At 44.2% G+C, this 25,974-nt stretch overlaps 2 protein-coding genes across 2 annotated transcripts in view; one reads left to right on the top strand and one right to left on the bottom strand.

Annotated features, from left to right (window-relative positions):
* Positions 1-25,974, bottom strand: part of EML1 (EMAP like 1) — a 203,164-nt gene that overhangs the window by 153,849 nt on the left and 23,341 nt on the right. The window lies entirely within an intron of this gene.
* Positions 23,923-24,629, top strand: LOC130851528 (histone H2A.Z-like). The gene has a single exon (XM_057731977.1). The coding sequence runs from the start codon at positions 24,001-24,003 to the stop codon at positions 24,385-24,387; it is 387 nt and encodes a 128-aa protein (XP_057587960.1). The 5' UTR covers positions 23,923-24,000; the 3' UTR covers positions 24,388-24,629.

The following is a 25,974-nucleotide window of genomic DNA, read 5'->3' as shown; positions in this document are numbered from 1 at the left end:
TGGGGTGTCGGGAAGAGAGGTGAATGCAGGGAGAAGACCTTGGCAATGAGGATGCATTTGGGGATACAGCAGCTGGACAGATGAGCAGTGGCAAGGCCTGAGGGCCAGGAGTGGCCAGGAAACAGGCAGTTGGGCTGGGAAAGGAGAAAAGAGCTGGAAAACCCACCTTGTAGGGTAGCATGGTCAGGAGGGGCTCTGGCAGAAGGAAAGAGTCAGAGGAAGGAGAGTTGGTGACAGTTCAAGGAGAGGGGAGATGGTGGCTGGAACAGACTTCCAGAGGATACTCTGTGTGTATGTGGAGTGGGGGTGGGGAGAAGGAGGAATGGTACATCTTCTGGGAAGAGGGCCAGAAGGATGAGATGGGTGAGATGCCGCAGAAAATGTGAGGTTTCATTCATTTGTTCAACAAATCTTTGTTGGCAACATGATCATCCTCATAAGGAAGTTCTAACAGTGAATTTCCAGGGAAAGACAGCAGACAAAGCACACGTGTTTGTCTCCACGTTCTGCTGACACTCCTCATCCCCACAGGACAAAGAGGTTGGAAGAGAGGACAACCTTAGTACAACTTTGGAGGCTGGTAAACAGGTAAAGAAGAGATAACGGTCTCATCTGCCCCAAACAAGCTAAAACTGAAGTCAGCAAGCTGGGAAAAACCAAGGAGCATCCTGCTTCCCACCAGAGAATCCCCATAGATTCAGAAACTGACAGCACCACTATGAAAGTGGGGACACAGGAGAGGCTGAAAAGAGAAGGATCACCCAACAGTCTGCTTAAGAAGCTGCTATGGACTGAATTATGTACCCCCAAATTCCTATGTTAAGCTGTAAACTGCAAAGCAATTGAATGTGGAGTTAGGGCTTTTAGGAGGTAATTAAGATTAAATGAGGTCATAAGGGTGGGGCCCTAATCTGATAGGATTGGTGGCTTTATAAGAGTAAGAGATCTCTCTTTCTCCCTCACCCTGAGAGGAGAACTGCCTCCAGAAATGCAAGAGATAAATGTCTGGTGTTGAAGACCCCAGTTTGTGATGTTTTGTGATGGCAGCCCAAGGTGGCTAATACAGAGGCAGTTAGACCCCTTCCCCAGCTCCTTCCTCACCCTGCAGAAAATTGGAGGTTTAATCTCAGAAACAGGTGAACTAAGGGGTTCTCTGCAGAAATGGATACTGGTGGAAACATTCTGAAATTGTGAAAGAAGTGATGGCCTAATGCTGAATGGTCAGACCTCACCCCAGCCCCTTCCCACCGTCAGCTCCTACATCCTGGCAGCCCAGTGTCCCCCATCCAGGGCAGAAAGTGGAAGACCCTTCTTTAGAGACCATGATGAACTCTTGGGAAAAGACCTGGAGGTAGGGAAGGTCAGGAATCACAGTTGTTGACAAGTCCTCTCATCGACAAATCTCATCTGTGGACTCAGAGCTTCATGCAGCTTTTGAATGTTCTTTTCTAAAATTTGAATGGAAAGCCAGGGATCTCTAAACAGTCGAGAAAATATAAAAGGAGAAAAGGGCAGGGAATATGAGGAAACAGACAACACAGAGAAGAGAGGGAAATAAAATGATCATTGATGTCCTCAAATGTTGAACATCATTGCAGCCACAAAACAAGGACAAGATGCTAAAGTTAGATGATAAAAATGAGTATTTGGAAATTAAAAATATGATGCTAGAAATAAAATCTCCAAAGAAAAGTCTAAAATAGAGTTAAGATATACACACTACTTTATATAAAGTAGATAACCAATAAGGACCTACTGCATAGCACAGGGAACTATACTAAATATTTTGTAATAACCTATAAGGACAAAGAATCTGAAAAAGAATATATCTATATCTATCTATATTTATGTCTATATCTTAATCACTGTGCTGTACACCTCACCTGAAACTAACACAACATTGTAAACAACTTATATGTCAATTTAAAAAATCGAAAAAATAAAATAAAATAATAAAGTCAATCTCCCTGAAAAATAGAATAAAAAGACAAAGCAATATAGAATATAGGAGAAAAAATTCAATAATCATATTGGGAAGTTTGATGTCTGAATAATAGGAGTTTCAGAAAGCAAAAGTGAAGAAAACGGAGGGAAATGAGCAAATAAAAAATTCCAGAAAAATTTCCAGGACAAGGGGACATGAATTCCTGCACTGAAAGAGCCTGCTAAGTGCTCAGTACAATGGAGAGAGAATCAAACATGAAAATTTATATCCCTGTGACATTTTAGAACACTGGAGATAAGGGAAAAAGCTTCCAGAGAGAAACAACAGGTCTCAGACAAAGGATTAAGAATTAGAATGCAACTGGATTTGTTAACAGTGATGAAAGGAGCTAGAAAACAATAAGGAAATGCAAAAAAGTACATTTGGGTGGGGGGGACTTAATTCCAACCTATAATTACAGACAAACCATCCAATCAAGTGTGTGAGTAGAATAAAGATATTTTCATTTGCACGAGTTCTCAAAAACTTAGCTTACGTGTGGCCCCTTTCCTAGGAAGCTACTGCAGGATGTGCTCCATCAAAATGAGGGGAGTCACAAAGGAAGAAGACAGACGATGTGAGATCCAGGTGAGAAATGGAATATTTCCTGCCATATCAGTAAACAAAGCATGTCACAGTCATCAACAAATGCAGCCGCTATAGATGGTGAGCTGGTGAGCCCTGAGGGAACTCAGGAAGGAAGCAAAGAATATCTGCCATCTAGCCGCCATCAGACTGCAGCCACTCCCTATGGTGAGCCCTCAGGAAACTCAGGATGTGAAAACATGGGATTCTGGCCCAGATAGCTGACGTGTATATCAAAGGAATGATTTCAGTGAGCCCAGACTCTTGCATCTGCCCATACATAGAAAATCCTTAAATTCTTTAACTTGGGATAGCTTGTTTTTTTTAAAAATAATAATCTTTTGATGTTCCTGACTACCTGCCCTTTGTTACAAAACTGCTGTATAACCTGGCTCCCCTTCCCGCCTCCCTGGAGCAGTTTGCTCAAGGTTACTTGAGATGCTGCCTCCTGGCTTGAAGTCCTAAAAATTCCCACTGAATAAAACATAACTTTCAACTTCTAGGTTGTAAATAATTTTTTAAGTCCGCACAGGAAACAAGGAGTCCAGGAAAGAGGTGAAAGTAATCCCCATAAAAATAGGCTGAGTGCTCCCAAGACATCAATTGTGCAATGGCCAGTAATAATTGTGCTAGTGGGCAGTCAGTCAGGTCACAGCCAGAGGACAAAGTCTCTGGAGAAAGGCCACCAAGAAGATGAAATTGGAAACTATTGCAAGGAGACTTACACATAAGTCAGAGTATTTGGGGATGTCTTAGTGATAGGTACAAGGAAAACAGAAGACACTCCAGGAAAACAAAAAATTGTAGAAGAAAGGTAATTCAATCAGATACTTTATGGCTTAACCATGAATAGTGTTCCATAGTCCTAATAATATAAACACATAATGATCAAATAAAAAAATTATGACATAACCATATTGGAAAGATGGAGAGACGTGTGTGTGCATGTGGGCGTATGGTGAGTGAAGGGAAAGAGAACTAGGTCTTCATCTTCCATGGTGGGAAGTTAACAGATAACAAACTCCTGAACCTGGAAAAATCAGAAAGCATCAGTATACCTGTGCTATTTCAAGAAAGACAAATGCATTCCAAAAGGAATGGATAAAATATTTGGAAGGAAGTTGCTTCTGGGAAGTGGAAATGTGGGATGAGGGAAGGTAATTGCTATTTTATTTTATTTTTTTGTATTAAGCCTTGTGGAACTGCTTGATTTTTGAAAATATGTGCCACATGACTCTTCATTTTATTTGCTCTTTTTGCATGCAAAATAGTCTTTTTATTTTTATTTCTTATCACAGCCTTCATTTATTCATTCAATCAAACGAATGTGTTTGGGGGTTTTCTTTTTTGTTTTTTTGCTATTCAAAAACATAATTTAGGGACTTCCCTGGTGGCGCAGTGGTTAAGAATCTGCCTGCCAATGCAGGGGACATGGGTTTGATCCCTGGTCCAGGAAAATCCCACATGCTGTGGAACAACTAAGCCCGTGCACCACAACTACTGAGCCTGAACTCTAGAGCCCGTGAGCCACAACTATTGGGTCCATGTGCTGCAACTACTGAAGCCCACGCGCCTCGAGCCTGTGCTCTGCAGCAAGAGAAGACCACCAAAATGAGGAGCCTGTGCACCACAATGAAGAGTAGCCCCCGCTCGCAGCAACTAGAGAAAGCCCGTGGGCAGCAACGAAGACCCAATGCAGCCAATAAATAAAGTAATAAATAAATAAATTAATTAATTAAAAAAACACAATTTATTCATTGGCTTTGGAACATTTTTGGCATTAACCCAATAGGGTTAAATTGTCTCGTGTTTATCTTTAGTTCATTCGTTTGTTTTTTCATTCGTTCACTCATTCTACAGACACTTGCTGTGAGCCTTCTTCTGAAGGTCAGCAGCCAGGCCAGACAAAGATGAAGTCTCAATTCCTGCCACTAAAGGACCTTCCCTTTTTATAAGAAAAACTTCAAGGAGGTTAAAGATTTACATGCCTTTTCACTTTGCATAGAAGATGGGTTTCTGAAGAACTCTAAATTCTACATTTGTAAATCAGTTGAAGTCTTGGGAGGATGTATGGCTGGAGCTTGCTATTTAAATCTTTTGGGGGAAAAAATAACCCTGCATAATACATGTGTAAATTCATATTTTTGTATATTGGCCACTCTACTGGGAAATAGATGTGGCAGCAGGAAAGGTAATTTGAGAGCAAATTTATGGGCAATGTTATTGCCATTTGGCAAGAGGGGAATTCATTTATGACCAATATTACTAATGACAGCAAATGAGAATTCATCCATATTCCAGACGCTGAGCTGTGGTCCTTAATTGCATTATTATGTGCATTCTTAATGATGTCATTTAGTGATTAAAAACGAACCATATCCCATAAATGGGATGGTACCGTGTTCACTTATACATCGAGATTCTACATGAATTAAATTCACAGGTTTCTCATTCCCTCCTTTATAAGAGATAGGCTTGGTTCCTTTCAGCTTCATGGATAGGGACACAGAGGAGAACCTCTTCTATATATTTAATATATGAATGGCTGTGTTACCTGCTAAGATTTTATTTTTGCCTGTAGGACATTTTATTGCAGCAAATTAGAGAAGCAGAAAAATATTCTTAAAAGATAGCCATCGTTTGGAAAAACCATCTGTTTTAGTTGGAAGAGCGTACACATAAACCGTACCATGAAAATTTGCTGTGAAAATGCTCTTTCTCCCAAATGTTACTTTTGTGCTATGACTATTTATAATGTCCTGGATGAATCTACAAAATGTTTTATTCAAAGTGCTTGTTGCTCTCCCAAGACTGCCATTACGTGGAAAGCAGAGGAGGGTAATGAGTTACACTCGTGTATTAGGCGTGCCTTTCAAATTGGTACAAAAATCATATTAGGCAAAAATACATCCCAGAGTAATGAAAACATCTTTTCCACCTGGTGGCCAGATTGGCCTGCTAAAGTACAGCTCTAACGCTATCACTGCCCAGCTCAAAGGTCCCCCGAGTCTCCCCACTGCCTGCTGAATGAAGAGCCAGGGGCCAGGCCAGCCTTCCCAGTATGGGATCTACCGCATGTGTTCAGGCCTTAGCTTACTAGCCTGTGAAATGGACCGTTTGCTGTTCTCTGTCCCACCTCAGACTTTGCACTGTCCCTTTCCGTTGCTCCCTGTTAGGGACTGAACTGTGTCCTCCCAACATTTCTGTGTTGAAGCCCTAAGCCCCCATGTGACTAGACTTGGAGACAGAGCCTATGAAGAGGTAACAAAGGTTAAACAAGGTCATAAGGCCCTACTCTGATAGGATTGGTGTCCTTCTAGGAAGAGGAGCCTCCAGAGCTCTCCTACCGTCCATGTGAGGACACAGTGAGAGGCTGGTCAGCCTCGAGCGCCACCCCCCACCCCAAACCTAACTTGCTGGCACCTTAATCTTGGACTTCCAGCCTCCGGAACTGTGAGAAAAGAAATGTCTGACGTTTAAGCCACCCAGTCTGCGGTGTGGCGTTATGGCAGCCTGAGCTGATTAATATACTCCCTATTCTCCAAGTCATCTTCTACTCAAATGGCACCTGTTTTAGGGACACCTCCTCCCTCCTCTGAACCCTTTGGCACCTGGTACTGTCCAGGGGGGCCCCAGCCTCTCGAGACCTTGCCTAGTCTACTCTGTGGGCTCCGTACTCCCTGAGAACAGACTTGCTCCCTCTTGAAGCTCTGGATTTAGAAAATAGATTTGACATGGAAACACGGGTTCCTGTAACTTTTCAAGAAGGTGGTGGCACCCTGCCTCTATGTCTCGGGCACGGTGCCAGCAAACTGCAGGCCTGATTATCTAACAGTATTAAATGTAAAGTGTGTGTCAGTATGAATAGAGGAGCAACCTTTTTTATTTTTTTGGTATTTTGTAACCAGAAAAGCTCTTTATGATCATTGGACTAGTTTCCATTTTAAGCTAATTAGTAAACTGCATTTTTGGCTCTTTAACTGGCTAGGTTACATTTAGCACATCTTTTCCCTTTAAGTCAAGCTGTCGGTGGGATCTGCAATTAAAATTTTCACTCTCAACTTTCTTTCTCATTTGGGGGGAGGTTGGCAATGTACCCCCTCTTCCCATCCTTCCTCCCTTCGGCTTCTCACCAGCCCAGGGCCCCTCATGTTGCAGCCGGACGGCTCCCTACCCCTCTGCTTGCTGGTCACCTGTGAGCATGGCTGACATCCCTGGGTCGCCCCTACAAGCATGCAGGGCACATGCCCACAGCTACAAATCAGCCTCAGTTGTGCAGCTGAACACCCATCGTGTATCAGACCCCAAGGGAGTTATTCAAAATATGCAACAACCGTATGACCAGGAGCAGGAGCCAGGAGACCCCCAGATGTGCGGGGCAGGAGCCCTTCCACTGCTGGATGTGGAAGTCTGACCGGTCCAAGAAGAGGAGGCTGGGTGGCAGGAGGAAAGGGTACACTCGGTGGAGGAGAATGGGCGGGACAACATTACTGAAATACTGAGCGCTACGGAAATATTTGAATCTTCCAACAATTGCCACGGCCAATCCAGGGTGTGCCCGCTGACACCGGGCCCCGCCCAGCCCCAAAGATGCCTGAGAAGGTCATGGTGAGGAACATGGATGAGTTCACACTGAGGTCACCCCTGCATGGCTGTCTCTGAGAGCCAGTAAAAGCCCCCCACCCCTGGAATCCCACCCTCTCATCTCCAAGCCCTCTGCTCTTTGCCTGGAACTCTGCTTCCTTCCATCCTACCCTGTCTCCCCTGGCACCCTGCAAAGGACTCCTCCACGGCTCAGCCCCGAGTGTGGTTCAGAGGCCCAGGTCCCCAGCCCCCCAGTAGGACAGCCTGAGAGTGGGAGTGGGAGGAGATGCTCACCCAGCCTCCGCAGGGCAGAAGGAAGACTCCAGGCCAGTTCCTCCCTGTGGGAGCAGCCGGCTGCCCCTCCTCCAAGGGAGACGGGGACTCACGGACCAGCCTTGTGAGCAGAGGCTTGCAGCCGACTTCTCTTGTGGTCATTAAGCAAGATGGGCTGGTGATTTCCAAGAAGAGAGGAGGAGGCCTCCATTATGTGGGCACTAACGCATCTCCGGTCTCCTTGCTGCTCTGAGGAGCGGGACGGGGTGTGGGAGTGGGGAGCGGCCAGCGCCCACCTCGGCCCAGCTGTTTCCTCTTCCCATCCACCCTCTGTTCTCTGCGTATCTGGGTGATGGCAAGTAGGGCGGAGGAGGCCACCCCAAAGGACCAGCTGCAGTTCATGAAATGAGCTCTGTGGCCTGGGAGTCTGTGGAGCAGAGAGGGAATCTGGGAACAGGTGCCTGCATCTTTGCAGTCAGAACGACTTGGAATCGCAGCAGAGAATTACTTGTGCAAAAACTGGAAAACATTTGTTCTTTCCCAGGTGTGGGACCCTGGGCGAATACCCACCCCTCTCTGGCCGACACAGGAGGGAGGTGGGTTCCAGGACCTCCCGATGTCCTCCCGGCCCAGGCCTCCCGTGGTCCCGGCTGGATGGAAGGCTCTGTGGAATGGTGAGGGAGGTAGGGAGTGAGGTTTCCATGGCAGGAAGTGAATTTAATTTCAGGACTTGGCCTTATTCTGCAGTTGTCCATCTGACATTTTTGTAACGTTTGCTTTATGAAATGATGGCCAGAGTAGATGGTCATTATTTATTTTTTTGGCCACACTGTGCAGCTTGCGGGATCTCAGTTCCCTGACCAGTGATTGAACCCGGGCCACGGCAGTGTAAGCTCAGGATCCTAACCACCAGGCCACCAGCGAAGTCCCAGATGGTCATTATTTTTAAACATCCTTATTTAGCAAAATAAGAAGTTGACAGCCTTATGTTCTGTCCTGGTTGGCCAGAGAGGTATGAAGTCTGTGAATCATATTTAGTAGGGAGTCCTGGGTCCTCAAGGACTTTTGCTGCTGGCTTTGGTCGTGGTAGCCCCAGAGGGGTGTGGAGGGGGAAGGGACACAGATGTGCACTCATGTCTGGGGACAGCGTTGTGACCACCATGCTAACTGTATATTCAGGGTACAAAGCTTCTAAACCTTGGGCAGGGGATTGAGAGGCTCTTTTGTTTTATTCCTTCAATGAGCTCTTACTGTAAAAGCACCTGCTCCTTGTCTGCCAAGCTTTAGAGCACAGTGGGTCAAACAGGATTGTGACCCACTTGTGGGTCACAAAATCAATTTAGCAGAGGACTGAGACCAGCCTTTTTTAAATGAAAGATTGTGGAATAGAACAGAAATGATCAAAGTATATCATATGCAGACATGCAGTAGGTAAGTATTAATTCAAAAACCTTTTGTTTCAAGTATATATAAATTTAAATATTCAAATGTTTAAAAATATGTATATATATATGTATATATTCTGCTTCTGTATGGAGGAGTAAGTTGCTCACAAATCAACCCTCCTGCAGACAACATATACAAATCTAGAAACTACGGACAATATAACAGAAACAGCAGGGCCCTAGAGGGTAAACATAAATAGACATGTTTTGGAGCAGCATCAAAACCTAGAAGAGCCAGCCGACAAGGGGCAAGTTTCCTATTTTTGTGGTTTTGCCCTGAGGGTAGCCACATTTGTGGTGGGGCCATGAGGTGGCTAAATTCCAGTAGGAAGTCTGTTGTCCCTGTGGACAGAGGAACCAGGAGAAGGAGACTTGTGCAACCAGGGTCCCTGAAGAGTTGGAAGGAACCCCATGATGGAGAGAGCTGGAGAAGAAAAATCCCAGATTTGGTGTGTAAACCCTGCCCAAGTCTCTGGCTCACCCCCAAACCACACATGTGTGGCAGATCAAAAGCAGTCTGAACTGAAATTTGAGCCCCCACCTACCACAAGTGTCATAGAGTGTAAAGTATGAGTTTGAGTCTAGCCTAGTTAATTGCCTACTGAAACAAAAACATCAATGTTCTACAAAATAATATCACAGAATCCAGTTTCCACAGCACTACATTCACAATGTCCAGGATAGGATCCAAAATTACTCTACATACGAAGAGCCATTTTCAAGAATAAAGTCAGTCAATAGATACCAATCCTAAACCAACCCAGATATTGGAATTACTAGGCAATAACTTTAAGCAGCTATTATAATACTCAGTGAGGTAAAGAAAAATATGTCCTAATAAAAAATATATATCTCAGTCAAGAGAGTTCATATATAAAATGAACCACTAGGCATCATTATTCATAATAGCCAAAAAGTAGAAAAGAGCCAAATGTCTATCAACTGATGAATGAGTAAATAAAATGTGGTCCAAACATACAATGGAATATTATTCAGCCTTGAAGAGGAATGAAGTACATGTGCTGCAACATGGATGAACCTTGAAAACATTAAGTGAAAGAACTCAGTCATATAGCGTAGTCACATATTGTATGATTCCATTAATAGGAAACTTCTGGAATAGGAAAATCTATAAAGACAGGAATTAGATTAGATCTTGCCAACAGCTGAGAAGAAAGGCAGATGGGGACTGATTGCCAATGGGTATTGGATTCCTTTTGGGAGAAATGCAGTGTTTTGAAATTATATAGTGGTGATGATTACACAACTTTGTGAATGTACAAAAAACCCCACTGAATCATATACTTAAAAATGAATCAAATGCAAATTTCAGAACTGAGAACTACAGAATCTAAAATGAAAAAAAAGTCTTGGGATAGACTCCGAATGAGAATGGAATGACAGAATGAAAAAATCAGTAAACTTGAAGAGAGATGAATAAAAAACTTCCAATCTGAAAAAGAGAGGGAAAAAACGTAATAAAATAAAATTAACATAGCCTCAAGGACATGTAAAACAATGTCAAAGTCTAAAAGTCCCAGAGGACAGGAAAGAGAGAATGTGGCAGGAAAAGTATTTGAAGAAATAATAGCTGAAAACTTCCCACATTTAGAGAAAAACACACATTATAGTTTTAAGAAGCTCAGCAAAATCTGAATAGAATAAAAGCAGAAAACTATACCTTAGGCACATCATAATCAAAACTGAAAACCCAACATAAAGTCAAAACTCTGAAATCAGAAAGAGAAAAACCACGTGTTTCATATAGAGGATCAATGATTTGAATGACTGTGAACATCTCATCAGAAACCATGGACTCAGAATATTGTGGAGCAACATCTTTAAAGTGTTGAAAGAAAAAATATCATCAACCTGGAATTCTATATCCAGCAAAAATATCTTTCAAGAATGAAGATGAAATAGAGACATTTTAAAATAAAGGAAACTTTGGTAATTCATCACCTCCAGACCTGCATTATAGAAAATGCTAAAGGAAGTTCTTCAGCTGAAGAGAAATGATGCAGGTGGGAAACTCAGATATTCAATGAATGAATAAGTGGCATCAGAAATAGTAAATATTTGGGTAAATACAAAAAACCATTTTTCTTTTTAATTAAAAAATTACCAATGAAATTGGGACATTTGTAGAGTCATGGATGGACCTAGAGACTGTCATACAGAGTGAAGTGAGTCAGAAAGAGAAAAACAAATATTGTATATTAACACATATATGTAGAATATAGAAAAATGGTACAAATCAACTGGTTTGCAAGGCAGAAATAGAGACACAGATGTAGAGAACAAACATATGGACACCAAGTGGGGAAAGTGGGGTGGGGGGTTGGGGTGGGATGAATTGGGAGACTGGGATTGCCATACATACACTACTAATGAGAAAAAAAACATCAAATTGTAAGCTTTAAATATAGGCAGTTTATTGTAAAAAAAAAAAAAAAATTACCTGTAGCTTTCTGAAGCAGAAAGTGTAAAACTGTCTTGTGGGATTTATAATAGATACAGATACAATAATATTACAACTGTAGTGTAAAGGATGGTGAAAATGAGGATGAATGGATTTATATGGTTTCAAAGTTCCTATATTTCATGTGAAGCAGTAAAAATTAAGGTGTATATAATGATCCCTAGAGCAACCACTGAAAAGGCAGAACAAAGAGGTTTCACTGAAAAGTCCATAGATAAATTAAAATGGAATTCTTAACAATTTTCAAATAATTGCCCCCAAAAGGAAGGAAAAGCAAATAGAGAAATTAAGAACAGAGGTGACAAACAGAAGATAAATAATAAAATGGTAGACCCATATCCAACTAAGCCAATAATTACATTAAATCTTAATGGGCTAAACATTCCAGTTAGAAGGCAGAGATTACTAGAATGGAAAAACAAGTAAGACACAATTATATGCTGTCTACAAGAGACTCACTTTAAATATAAAGACATGTGTAGCCTGAAAGTAAATGGGTAAAACCATGATCAAGTGGGATTTATCCCAGGGATGCAAGGATTCTTCAATATATGCAAATCAATCAATGTGACATACCATATTAACAAATTGAAGAATAAAAACCATATGATCATCTCAGCAGATGCAGAAAAAGTATTTTAACAAAATTCAACACTGATTTATGACAAAAACTCTCCAGAAAGTGGGTATAGAGGGAACCTATCTCAACATAATAAAGGCCATATATGACAAACCTACAGCAAACATCATTCTCAATGGTGAAAAACTGAAAGCATTCCAAGATGGGGAACAAGACAAGGATGTCCACTCTCACCACTACTATTCAATATAGTTTTGGAAGTCCTTGCCAGAGTAATCAGAGAAGAAAAAAGAAATAAAAGGAATCCAAATTGGAAATGAAGAATTAAAACTGTCACTGTTTGCAGATGACATGACACTATACATAGAAAATCCTAAAGATGCCACCAGAAAACTACTTGAGCTAATCAATGAATTTGGTAAAGTTGTAGGATACAAAATCAACACACAGAAATCTCTTGCATTCCTACACACTAACAATGAAAGATCAGAAAGAGAAATTAAGGAAACAATCCCATTCACCATTGCAACAAAAAGAATAAAATACCTAGGAATAAACCTAACTAAGGAGGTAAAAGACCTGTACTCAGAAAACTATAAAACACTGATGAAAGAAATCAAAGACGACACAAGCAGAAGGAGAGATACACCATGTTCTTGGGTTGAAAGAATCAACATTGTGAAAATGTCTATACAACCCAAAGCAATCTACAGATTCAATACAATCCCTATCAAATTACCAACAGCATTTTTTACAGAACCAGAACAAAAAATCCTAAAATTTGTATAGAGATATAAAGGACCCCAAATAGCCAAAGCAATATTGAGGAGAAAAAACAGAGCTGGAGGAATCAGACTCCCTGACTTCAGACTATACTATAAAGCCAGAGCAATCAAGGCAATATGGTACTGGCACAAAAACAGAAATAGAGATCAATGGAACAGGATAGAAAACCGGGAGATAAGCTATGGTCAACTAATCTATGACAAAGGAGGCAAGGATATACAATGGAGAAAAGACAGACTCTTTGACAAGTGGTGCTGGGAAAACAGGACAGCTACATGTAAAAGAATGAAATTAGAACACTCCTAAATACCATACACAAAAATAAACTCAAAATGGATTAAAGACCTAAATGTAAGACTAGACACTAAAACTCTTAGAGGAAAACATAGGAAGAACATTCTTTGACATAAATCACAGCAAGATCTTTTTTGAGCCACCTCCTAGAGTAATGGAAATAAAAACAAAAATAAACAAGTGGGACCTCATGAAACTTAAAAGCTTTTGCACAGCAAAGGAAACTATAAACAAGATGAAAGACAACCCTCAGAATGGCAGAAAATATTTGCAAACGAATCAACAGACAAAGGATTAATCTCCAAAATATGTAAACAGTTCATCCAGCTCAACATCAAAAAAACAAACAACCCAATCAAAAAATGGGCAGAAGACCTAAGCAGGCATTTCTCCAAAGAAGACATACAGATGGCCAAGAGGCACATGAAAAGCCGCTCACCATCATTAATTATTAGAGAAATGCAAATCAAAACTACAATGAGGTATCACCTCACACTGATTAGAATGGGCATCATCAGAAAATCTACAAACAATAGATACTGGAGAGGGTGTGAAGAAAAGTGAATCCTCTTGCACTGTTGGGGGGAATGTAAACTGATACAGCCACTATGGAAAACAGTATGGAGTTTCCTTAAAAAACTAAAAATGGAATTACTATACGACCCAGCAATCCCACTACTGGGCATGTACCCAGAGAATACCATAATTCAAAAAAACACATGTGCCCCAATGTTCGTTGCAGCACTATTTACAATAGCCAGGAAATAGAAGCAACCTAAATGTCCATCAACAGATGAATGAATAAAAAAGATGTGGTACATATATACAATGGAATATTACTCCGCCAAAAAAAGAAACAAAATTGAGACATTTGTAGAGATATAGATGGATCTACAGATTGTCACACAGAGTGAAGTATGAGTCAGAAAGAGAAAAACAAGTACCGTATATTAATGCATATATGTGGAATCTAGAAAAATGGTACAGATCAACTGGCTTGCAAGGGAGAAACAGAGACACAGATGTAGAGAACAAACATATGGACACCAAGTTGGGAAAGCAGGGGATGGGGGGGGGGGGGGGTTGGGGTGGGATGAATTGGGAAATTGGGATTGCCATATATACATTACTAATAAGAAAAAAATCAAATTGTACACTTTAAATATATGTAGTTTATTGTATGTCAAAAAAAAGTAAATGGGTAGAAAAAGATGTAAGCAGTAAATGGGTAGAAAATGATGTAAGTAGTAAGTATGAAAAGGTTGGAGTGGTTCTATAAATGTGGAAAACAGTCTTCAGGACAAAGGATATTACTAGAGCTAAAGAGAAACACTTCATAAAGATTTAAAGATCAGCATGTCTTTGTCAGGAAGACATAACAATAATAAATGTGTATGTGCCAAATAGTACAGCCTCAAAAATACGTGAAGCAGGGACTTCTTTGGTGGTGCAGTGGTTAAGAATCCGCCTGCCAATGCAGGGGATGTGGGTTCAATTCCTAGTCCTGGAAGATCCCACATGCTGTGGAGCAACTAAGCCCGTGTACCACAACTACTAAGCCTGTGCTCTAGAGCCCGCAAGCCACAACTACTGAGCCCGTGAGCCACAGCTACTGAAGCCCACATGCCTAGAGCCCATGCTCCTCAAGAAGGTAACCCACCACAATGAGAAGCCCGTGCAACGAAGAGTAGCCCCCTGTCACTGCAACTAGAGAAAGCCTGCACGCGGCAATGAAGACCCAACGCAGCCAAAAAGAAAATAGCAGTAAATAAATAAATAGAGAGAGAGAGAGAGAGAATACTACCTACAACCTTAAAAAAAAAAATACATGAAGCAAAAATTGACAGCTTTAAAGAGGAGTAATAGGCAATTCCACAATCACACTAAAAGAGTGTATCACCCTTCTCTCAGCAACTGGCAGAAGAGTAGGACCAAAAAAAAAAAAAAAAAAATCAGTCATGACGAGGAGGATCCCGGCACATCCTGACTTAACTGATGTTTATACATACGGGTTATGATATAAAATATATTCTTACTATGAATCATTTCTTTAACAAAAAGTTTGAAAATCACTCTGCCAGGGCAAACACAGAGGACCGAACCATAGGCCCTTAAAATTCAACCTCTCGTGGGCAAGGCAGACACAGATCATGACACCACCAGTGGCAACTGCTGTAAGGAAGACTAGGAAAGGGAGGGAATGAATGCGTGCTGAGTATCCACTGTGTACCAGGCCCTGTGCTCAACACACCTCCCAGTTACGTAATTCTCGTTACTTGTGCAGGTGTATTATCATCCCCATTTTACAGGTGGGGAAACTGAGGTCCAGGGAGGTAAAATTACTGGGTTAGTGTCCAAACTGGGATGTGAACCAGCTGTGACTCCTACAAAATGACCATAGGAGGACAGAGAAGGTAATTCCTTTACTTTTGAGGAAAGTAGAGAAGAATGGTACGGCGAAGTTTAGGTGTCATGAGAACAGGGTGGACAGGAGAGAAATGGAAGGGCAAGAGCACAGGTGAGGAGGAGGGGAAGTTTGTGTGTGACATTTACGGTTGTCAGGTGACCGGAACTTGGAGGCAATAGGAGGGACTGGTGGGAAATGTGGCTGGAGGGGTCTACAGGCACTAGTTCAAGCTGAGCCCCCATTTCCATTCCCAGCAAAGGAAGAAAAGGAGGCAGTAAGAAAATGAAGAGCACGTGGAGGTCTTCCTCACTTCCCCCTCTTTGGCTGGCTGCCTGTGGGAGACGCAGCCTGGAAGGAATTTTCCCTACACTTAAATTGAGGGTCCCCAATGTACTGTCCTGAGAAAACCTGAGCATTAATGGCAGGGATGTCTAGAGGACATCCTGATGGTTGTCCAAATGCTGACACACATATTCCCTGTCCCTGGTCCAGAGTGATGTCTTAAAGGATGGGGATGGGTTGTGTGGAGGCATGTAAACACTCAGCATCCCCTCCGCTCTCTGGGAGGGCCCAAAAGGAGTGAAATCAGATAGATCACATAAACAAGGAAGCTCGGACTGTCTGCATTAAATGCATGTCTAGGAGGAGAAAGGGACCCCCACAAATAAGAAGGCATTGTTTCCCTGCCCACTGCCAGGGAGGCCAAGGTTACTGAGGTTCAAGGCCAACACTGCCTACAGAGGGTGACTCTGTGGAACTTCTGGCTCTGACTTCCACAGGGGCTGCCTTCTGCAGTGCTCCCCAGGGCCTTCTCCTGCTGGAGCTCACCGCGGGGGCCCTGGGGCCAGGGCCATGCCTTTTGGGTCCATGCTTTTCTTGGATCTCAGGGATGAATTCTGACCACAGGAAGATCTCAATCTGGGTCAAGTATCCCCACAGGTGACCAGGATGCCATCTGCAGGGCAGGCCTTGCTGCCTGCACGCTGACACCCTCCGACTCCCCAAGTGCCCAGCAATGCAGCAAAACCCCTGCCGGCCTGACTTGCCAAAAGAGATGATTAATGCTGCTCCCTTTTCTGCTTCTCAGGCAAGTAGCTGGCAAATGCAGGTCCGGAGTCTGGCTGAGAAAGGATGACTGGAAAGGGATCCTCCAGTGGCTTCCCCTTGTCTCTGGAGGGGTCTGTGGTTCCTGGCTACCTTGAGTCCACATCAAAACCACAGACCAACGCCAGTTGGGGTCACCCTGGAGCCCCAAACTGATGACAGAAAAAGACACACCTGCTTTGGGGGTTCTGCCCAGTGAATTTCTGTCTTCCCCCTTGACCAGCTGTTATGGTGCATCTGAGCAGGAATTCTCTTTGCGGCCATGAACTAAGTGCTACAGTGTATGTGGTCATTCCTGGCACGGGGCCTGACCACCTTCTTTCCACCTCCTGCCTCTTCTACGCTCCAGCCACGTGGAATTACTGATAGTTCTTTGAGTTGCATCAGGCTGTTCTGTGCCTCTGTGCCTTTGCCCACGTTCTCCCAGATTTCTTCTGAAATCCCCTCCTCTGTGGCAGCTCAGTCAGCTCCGCGGCCCCTCACCCTCCCAGCTCAGACTTGGCCCTCTGGCTCGCACGGCTGCATGGTGAGGCTCTCCGAGCTCCCACCTCACCATGGCCCTCCTCTGGGTCAACTCTGCCAACATTACATCCTTCTGAAAAGTTCACTTAACACGTGCCATTGTAATGACCGTGTTTTCTCAACTCTAAGGCACAACTCTTTGCTTTTGAAGGTTTCCGAAATAAGGCTGACTCAACATTCAATGCACACCTTTTGTGTAGGAAGGAGGGCTTCTCCCTGTTCCCCACCCCCAAGAGAAGCTGCTGTGAAATCACAGGCAGTTCTCAGAATCAGAGCGACTCAGACCCCTCCCTCAAATTATCTCTGTGCCCCCACAGCCTGGTGCAGGCTGAACTTGGCAAGCAATTGCTGGATACAAATTTGAATTCAAGTCAAGCATTTCTTGAGTCCTGCACTAAGTCGAGTCGTGTGCTTTGCAAAGTGGAGGATTCAGGATAAAGACAAAGTAAAGTTGCTCCCGCTAGGAGGTCACAGGTGTGTGTGTGTGTGTGTGTGTGTGTGTGTGTATGTGTGGGAATTGGGGGGCTGGGGAGACCATAAGGAATGTCATTGATATTAACGAAAGATGAAACCATCTGCAGTGGCAACTTGGCCTGGACTAATTAGAGGTTTTGTATTTGTTTTTTGTTCATGATTTTTTAAAAAATTTTTTGGAATAAGGTTTTACAGTTTGTAAATGTCTTGAATTGTTTCAATCAATTCTACAGAGAATCCTAATTCCCATTCACCATTTCATTTTGCAGAGAGAGGAACCAAGTAAAGAGTATTGCCTAAGGTCAATGGCTAAAAATGCTGGAACCAGCTAGAACGTGCCAGAACCAGGACCAGTGACCCAGCCGGTCTCTTTCCCTGACCCCTGCTCTCTCTCAGCTAGAGTAAACTCTGCTTCGTGGGACCTAACTCTTCTCTCTAAAATATAAAACGTGTAGCCCACTCTTCAGCAGAAGTCTAATCACAGTTCTGTGAAATAAGAAGTAAATCCTAAAATTTCTCTTTATGCCTTCCTCTCACACAGTCACCATGGTGATGGGAAAATATTATGCGGGGAAGGAATTATGGGAACATGAATCAGCAGAACCAGCAGAAGGACCTTTGGAAAACCGTGACTCCCAGTGGACGTGCCGTATTTTCAAAGTAAACACTCCAGAATGATGGATTGCACTTTGCTTCCTATAGAAACTCCAAGGCCAGCCTCACTCCATTAGCGACGGCCCTCCTGTCTCCGGGTGAACACTGGCCTCCTTCCTTTTTGTAAGAAAAGCACCAGCCATTTATTAGTATGATTGCTGCTTGGCAACATGGGATTGTGGATAGCTGCTGGCTTCATTAAATTTTAAACATTTTTCCTTGCCAAGTGGAACAAATTATTGATGTTGGTTTGGGTGGATATTTAACATTGTCCAATAGAATTTCAGTGGGGAAGAGGTCAAGCCTGGTTTTTAAGTCCAGAATGATGATCAAACATTAAAGATTGTTTGAACGTAATGACTGGCTTATCCTGTTCTTGGTAAGCCTCCCTAAAATTCGTAGTAAATCTACGTGTGATAAAAAAATACCGATTGAGTTCCTCAAAAGGTTAAAACATAGAATTACCATATGATCCAGCAATTCCACTTCTGGCTATAAAGTCAAAACAATTGAAAGCAGGGGCTTGAACAGATATTTGTACACCCATGTTCACAGCAGCCTGATTCACAATAGCCAAAAGTGGAAACAACACATATCCATTGACAGATGAATGGATAAAAAAAATATGGTACACCATGAGATGGAATATTATTCAGCCTTAAAAAGGAAGGAAATTCTGAGACTTCCCTGGTGGTGCAGTGGTTAAGAATCGGCCTACCAATGCAGGGGACACGGGTTCAATATTTGGTCTGGGAAGATCCCACATGCCTCAGAGCAACTAAGCCCATATGCCACAACTACTGAGCCCATGTGCCACAACTACTGAAGCCTGCATGCCTAGAGTCTGTGCTCCGCAAAAAGAGAAGCCATTGCCCTGAGAAGCCTGCACACTGCAAAGAAGAGTAGCCCCCACTCACCACAGCTAGAGAAAGCCCGCACACAGCAACAAAGACCCAACACAGCCAAAAATAAATAAATAAATAAAATAATAAATAAATCTTAAAAAAAAGAAAGGAAATTCTGACACATGCTACAATACAGATGAATCTTGAGGACATTATGCTAAGTGATAGTCACAAAAAGACAAACACTATATAGATTCCACCTATATGAGCTTCCTGGAGGAATCAAATTCAGAGCAACAGAAAGTAGAATGGTGGTTGCCAGGGGCTGGTGAGGGGTGTGGAATCCAGAGTTAATGTTTCAAGGGTATAGAGTGTGTGTTTTGCACAATGAAGAGTTCTGGGGATGGATGGTGGTGATGGTTGTACAACAATGTGAATGTGCTTAATGTCACTGAAATGTACACTCCATGACATACATCAAAGCAAGATCCTTTTTGACCCACCTCCTAGAATCATGGAAATAAAATCAAGAATAAACAAATGGGACCTCATGAAACTTAAAAGCTTTTGCACAGCGAAAGAAACCATAAACAAGACTAAAAGGCAACCCTCAGAATGGGAAAAAATAATTGCCTATGAAACAACGGACAAAGGATTAACCTCCAAAATATACAAGCAGCTCATGAAGCTTAATACCAAAAAAGTAAATAACCCAATCCACAAATGGGCAGAAGACCTAAATAGACATTTCTCCAAAGAAGACATACAGATGGCCAACAAACACATGAAAAGATGCTCCACATCACTAATCATCAGAGAAATGCAAGTCAAAGCCACAAAGAGGTATCACCTCACACCGATCAGAATGGCCATCATCACAAAATCTGGAAACCACAAATGTTGGAGAGGGTGTGGAGAAAAGGGAACTCTCCTGCACTGTTGGTAGGACTGTAAGTTGGTACAGCCACTATGGAAAACAATTTGGAGGTTCCTTAAAAAACTACAAATAGAACTACCATATGATCCAGTAATCCCACTCCTGGGCATATACCCAGAGAAAACCATAATCCCAAAAGAAACATGTACCATAATGTTTATTGCAGCACTCTTTACAATAGCCAGGACATGGAAGCAACCGAAATGCCCATCAACAAATGAATGGATACAGAAGATGTGGCATATATATACAATGGAATATTACTCAGCTATAAAAAGGGATGAGATGGAGCTATATGTCATGAGGTGGATAGAACTACAGTCTGTCATACAGAGTGAAGTAAGTCAGAAAGAGAAAGACAAATATTGTATGCTAACTCACATATATGGAATCTAAAAATGGTACTGATGACCTCAGTGACAAGAACAAGGACGCAGATACAGAGAATGGACTGGAGAACTCGAGGTTTGGGAGGGGGCGGGGGGTGAAGGGGAAGCTGAGACGAAGCGAGAGAGTAGCACAGACATATATATACTAGCAACTGTAAAATAGAGGGAAGTTGTTGTATAACAAAGGGAGTCCAACTCGAGGATGGAAGATGCCTTAGAGGACTGGGGCGGGGAGGGTGGGGGGGACTCGAGGGGGGGGGGAGTCAAGGAAGGGAGGGAATACGGGGATATGTGTATAAAAACAGATGATTGAACTTGGTGTACCCCCCCAAAAATAATAAATAAAAAAAATGATTAAGATGGTAAATTTGCTGTGATACATATTTTATCACAATAAAAAAAAAAACACAGTTGAGGAATGAGTAAGGCAGTGGTTGGTGTCCCTGAACTCTGATTTGGATTTACTGCTGGCCAAGCCCAAGGTCTATCAAGACATGTTAGTCCGCATTTTGCCAAGCATGGATGGCGTTGTGGTCATGTGTGGTCCACCCTGCTTCCTCTGCTCTGTTCCTGAACTGGGAGGCAGGAGGCTGCCTCTCTCCTTCCTGACTTGGTCGGCCACCTCCTTCTTTCCTTCCCGCAGCACCTCAGGTGTCTCCCGCAGAAAGCCTGCCCTGACCTTGCAGTGCCCTCATTATCCTCCATCTATTTACAGGTCCCCGTGCGCCCTAGGCTGCAGCCCTTGAAAGCAGGATCCAGTGCCTTGGGACTGAAAGCACGAAGCTCAGACCAGCGGCATCAACAGCACCTGGGAGCTGGCTCGAAGTGCAAACTATCTGCCCAGCCAACCAGAATCTTGGCGTGGGGGGTGGGAGTGGGGGGGGCTCAGGAATCTGGATTTTATCAAGTCCTCCAGGTGAAGAGCCGTGTGCCACCCATCCTCCGCCCTGGCCCTCCCCCCACGGCTCTTAGCCAACAACGGCCTGGTGAGCCAGCAGGGAAGGCCGGCCCCCTGGCCTCAGGGAGGGGCAGACTCTGCAGAGCCCTGCAGGACGCAATCCCGCCTCGTTTGGCCCTTTCCCTTCTCTGCCTTGCTTCTCCCTCCTATGCCGGTTTCTCCAGGGAGCCCACCTTACTCACACAGCAACGGTGCATGGGTTTCTGCACCGCGGGGCTGGACATGCAGTAGGTGCCAGTCATTGTTTATGCTAAACTCTACTGCCTAACATCTGTCAGTGCATTTTTTATGTGTTTTTTATTTTTGCCAAAGATGTCATTTCTTTCAACCGAGGGAGTGACACACGAAGAGGGCCATTCAGAGTGTCACTCTTTACACCTCACTCCTCTACGCCTTAGTGAGTGTGATGATTCCATTTCTATGTTACCTTGACTGGGCTAAGGGTGCCCAGATTGCTGGCAAAAAGTTATTTCTGAGCGTGTCTGTGAGGGTGTTTCTGGAACAGCATTTGAGTAAAGAAGTTGGCCTTGGGAAGGATCCATTAGGAGTTCGGGATTAACACATACACACTGCTATATATAAAATAGATAAACTACCAGGACCTACTGTATAGCACAGGGAACTATATTCAATATCTTGTAATAACCTATAATGGAACATTATCTGAAAAAGAATATATGTATATGTGTAACTGAATCACCCTGCTGTACACCCAAAACGAACGCAATATTATAAATCTACTGTACTTCAGTTAAAAAAAAAAAAAAAGAAGAAGCCAGCCTTCCCCAGGGCAGGTGGGCACCACCCAATCCACAGAGGGCCTGAACAGAACAAAAAGTGGTGGAAGGGCCAGTTCCTTCTCTCCTCTTGAGCTGGGACACCCATCTTCTCTGCCCGTGGACATTGGCGCTCCTGACTCAGGCTGAGACGGACACCTCCTGGGACTTCTTGGCCCCCCAGTTCTCAGGCCTTTGGGGTGAGACTGGATGACATCCCCAGCTCTCCAGGTCCTGAAGCTTGCAGGTGGCAGATCCCGGGACTTCTCGGCCTCCATACCCAGCGGAGCCAATTCCTGTATAAATCTCCTCTTACTTCTCTCTGTATATCCTACTGGTTCTGTTTCTCTGGAGAACACTGACTAAAGCCCTGGGATCTCCTCACCCTGCTGCAGGCCATCTCCTCCTGGAGGAAGCATCTGAGGCCCTCAGCTGACCGGTGATGTTAGCACAATGCGAAGTGCAACCCTGACACCCAAACCTTGCCTTCCGGGAGGGCTTCCAAGGCCAGCGACCTCCTGTGGCCTGGCCCCACCCCACCCAGCACATTCGTGTGAACGGCAGGCAGGGACATCTCGGGTCTTCTGGTGTCCCCCGCTGCCCCACGCAGCCCCCCACATCACCATCCACGTTCGTGTGTGTCATGCAGCTGTGCCGAGGCCCTGAGAGGCTGAGGAATGTAAACGGTAAATGCTAAAGTCAATCGAAACACCTGTACGGCTTAATGGAGGATCCAGAGAGAAATCCCAGGCCCGAGAGTCGTGACGAGGACACCAGCTCTGCTCCCTGGGAACATGGTGGCTGCCGGGCGCTGCTCCAAGCACTTCCCAGGGTGGCCTCGGGGCTTCCTCAGAACGACCCAGGGAACCTCGCCTGGGGGGTCTGCCTCCTTTAGCTTCTGAGATCCATCCTGTTGTCCATGCTTCTTTCCTTCTGATCACTGAACAGTGGTCTGCTGCACGAAGGTACTGACTGTTGATCAGTTTCATTATGGACAGACATCTGAGCAGCTTTCAGTTTGAAGCTGTCATAAAAGCGCTGCTGTGGGGACGTCCCTAGTGGTCCAGTAGTTTAGAATCCACCTTCCAATGCAGGGGACGTGGGTTCGATTCCTGTTTGGGGAACTAAGATCCCACATGCCATGGGGCAACTAAGTCTACACGCTGCAACTACTGAGCCCTCGGGCTCTAAAGCCCGCACGCCCTGATGAAAGATTCCACATGCTGCAACTAAGAGCCCACCAGCTGCAACTAAGACCCAACACAGCCAAATAAATAAATAAATAAATAAATATTTTTTTAAAGAGTGCTGCTGTGAGCATTCTTGTCTTACAGTGAATACGTGTATTTATGTGTCTTTATACGCACAGATGCACACACACACACCCCTATTTACATACATGTACATACATCACACATACATATCCAGGAGTGTAATTCAGCTTGAACAGATAATCTCAGTCTTCCAAAATGCTTCTAACAAGTTACACTCCACCAGCACCAGGTGTGAGTCCCAGTGGCTCCAGATCTTCACCAGCATTTGCGTTGCCACTTACATAATGTCTAAAACAAGCAGAGCTAATCTAGAGTGAGAAGTCCTATAGTGTTTGGCTTTGAGGAGTAGTGACTGGAGGGGGTGCCAAGGGTATCAGGTGTGTAACGCTCTGTCTCTTGATCAGGGTACTGGTTACATGTGTGTGTTCATTTTGTGAAAACTCAAGCTGCGTTCTCACAATCTGTGCACGTTTCCGTATGCAATGGTCAACTTCAGTTAAAAAGTTTGTGAAAAGAAAGTAAACTTGAAAACCATCCAGGGGGCAGTTTGAATCGCGGTGCGACGAAGGAGTAGGCGGCGGGTTCTCGCTGGGTGTTTGACTAGTCCCTTCTCTGCCTTGCTTGCTTGAGCTTCAGCGGAATTTGAAATGGCTGGCGGTAAGGCTGGGAAGGACGCCGGACAGGCCAAGACAAAGGCGGTTTCCCGCTCTCAGAGAGCCGGTTTGCAGTTCCCGGTGGGCCATATTCATCGACACCTGAAATCTAGGACGACCAGCCATGAACATGTGGGCGCGACTGCTGCTGTGTACAGCGCAGCCATCCTGGAGTACCTCACCGGAGAAGTACTTGAATTAGCAGGAAATGCATCAAAAGACTTGAAGGTAAAGGGTATTACCCCTCGTCCCTTGCAACTTGCTATTCGTGGAGGTGAAGAATTGGACTCTCTCATCAAGGCTACAATTGCTGGTGGTGGTGTCATTCCACACATCCACAAATCTCTGATTGGGAAGAAAGGACAACAGAAGACTGTCTAAAGGATGCCTGGGTTTCTTATCATCTCAGGACTCTGAATACTCTAACAGCTGTCCAGTGTTGGTGATTCCAGTGGACTGTACCTCTGTGAAAAACACAATTTTGCCTTTTTGTAATTCTATTTGAGCAAGTTGGAAGTTTAGTTAGCTTTCCAACCAACCAAATTTCTGCATTCGAGTCTTAACCATATTTAAGTGTTACTGTGGCTTCAAAGAAGCTATTGATTCTGAAGTAGTGGGTTTTGATTGAGTTGACTGTTTTTAAAAAACTGTTTGGATTTTCATTGTGATGCAGAAGTTATAGGAACAAACATTTGGTTTTGTATGGACATTATTTCCACTCCGGTGGATAAGCTCAATAAAGGTCATACCCCACCCCCATCCCCCCAAAAAAAACCATCCTGGGGCACAGGGGCCAATATTGTCCCTCTGGTTCAGATGATGCTGAAGGTCAAGGTCATGACCTGGTGTTGGGTTCACTGTCAGAGTCACTTTACGTGAAGTCCCTTTCCGGACCCAACCCCACATCTGTTCGGTCACTGAGTCATTTCTCTCTCCATGGGGTTTCTCTAATTGGTCACCGGTTTCCATTTGTGTTACTCCTCAGGCTAGATTTTGTCACCTCAGATTTCACGTTAACTTTGCCCTCAATTCCAGCCTAGGTGTGACCATTTTGAATATTCATTCTGTGATCTCCCAGGCTACCTCCTGGCCCCAGGCTTGGTACCATGCACGAATTTGATAAGCGTACCCTCCATGTGTCCATCAGACCCCCATACGAACACTGAGCAACTCCGCTCTACCTGGGAAGGGGCAGCCAGGTCCCAGGACACCCAGCGAGAGCCCTGGCAGTCAGCGATCCATGCGGGTCTGTATTTGACACCCACCCCACGGCTCTGCCAGCCTGCCTCCTCCCGAATTATCCACAAGCGTGCTATCTGGCAAGCAGTCCTCCATTGGACAAATACTGATTCAGCACCTCCTATGAGAAGGCCCTGTGCAGGCGATGGTAGGGGTGCGGAGCTGGGTTGAATTTGGCTCCTGTGGAGCTCACAGCAGCAAGATGATTGATCAAGCACTCTGGAGCCAGATGGCCTGAGTGCAAATCCTGACTCTGCCACTTGAAAGCTGTGTGACTCTGCCCAAGTTACTCAGCCTCTCTGAGCCTCAGTTTCCTCATCTGTTAATAATAGTGCCCCTAGGGGTGTGGTGAGGATTAAGTGGGTTAACGATTATAAAGCTCTTCCAACAGTGAAAGCACTTTACAAGCTTTGGCTGGCGTTGCTTCTGAATCCATCTGTGATTCCTCTTTCCTCCTTTTCCCTCCTTTCCTGTGGTTCCCCCAAGGTCAAGCGTTGGTCATTTCTGTGGCCCTCGGTCAGCACACAGCGAAACGTGCACTGGAGGCACTTGGGTGAGAGGCACCCGTGTTTGAAGCCCTGTACTTACTGGCTGAGCAAGACACTGTTTGCACAGCCTATGATGGAAGCAGGGCTGCTGCATGCGGGGACCTACGGCCCAGGATAGGTGCTTGCTTGGTGAGGCCAAGGTTAACGCTGGCGACTGCTAGCCTGTTTGGGAGCGGAGCGG

The sequence above is a fragment of the Hippopotamus amphibius genome, chromosome 4, assembly GCF_030028045.1.
Source record: "Hippopotamus amphibius kiboko isolate mHipAmp2 chromosome 4, mHipAmp2.hap2, whole genome shotgun sequence".
NCBI lineage: Eukaryota > Metazoa > Chordata > Mammalia > Artiodactyla > Hippopotamidae > Hippopotamus > Hippopotamus amphibius.
Note: the sequence above shows the minus strand (reverse complement) of the source record. Positions and strands in the feature narration are given on the sequence as shown.

Coding starts and splice junctions, on each gene's coding strand:
- LOC130851528 (XM_057731977.1), top strand. CDS start 24,001: ATGGCTGGCGGTAAGGCTGGGAAGGACGCCGGACAGGCCAAGACAAAG.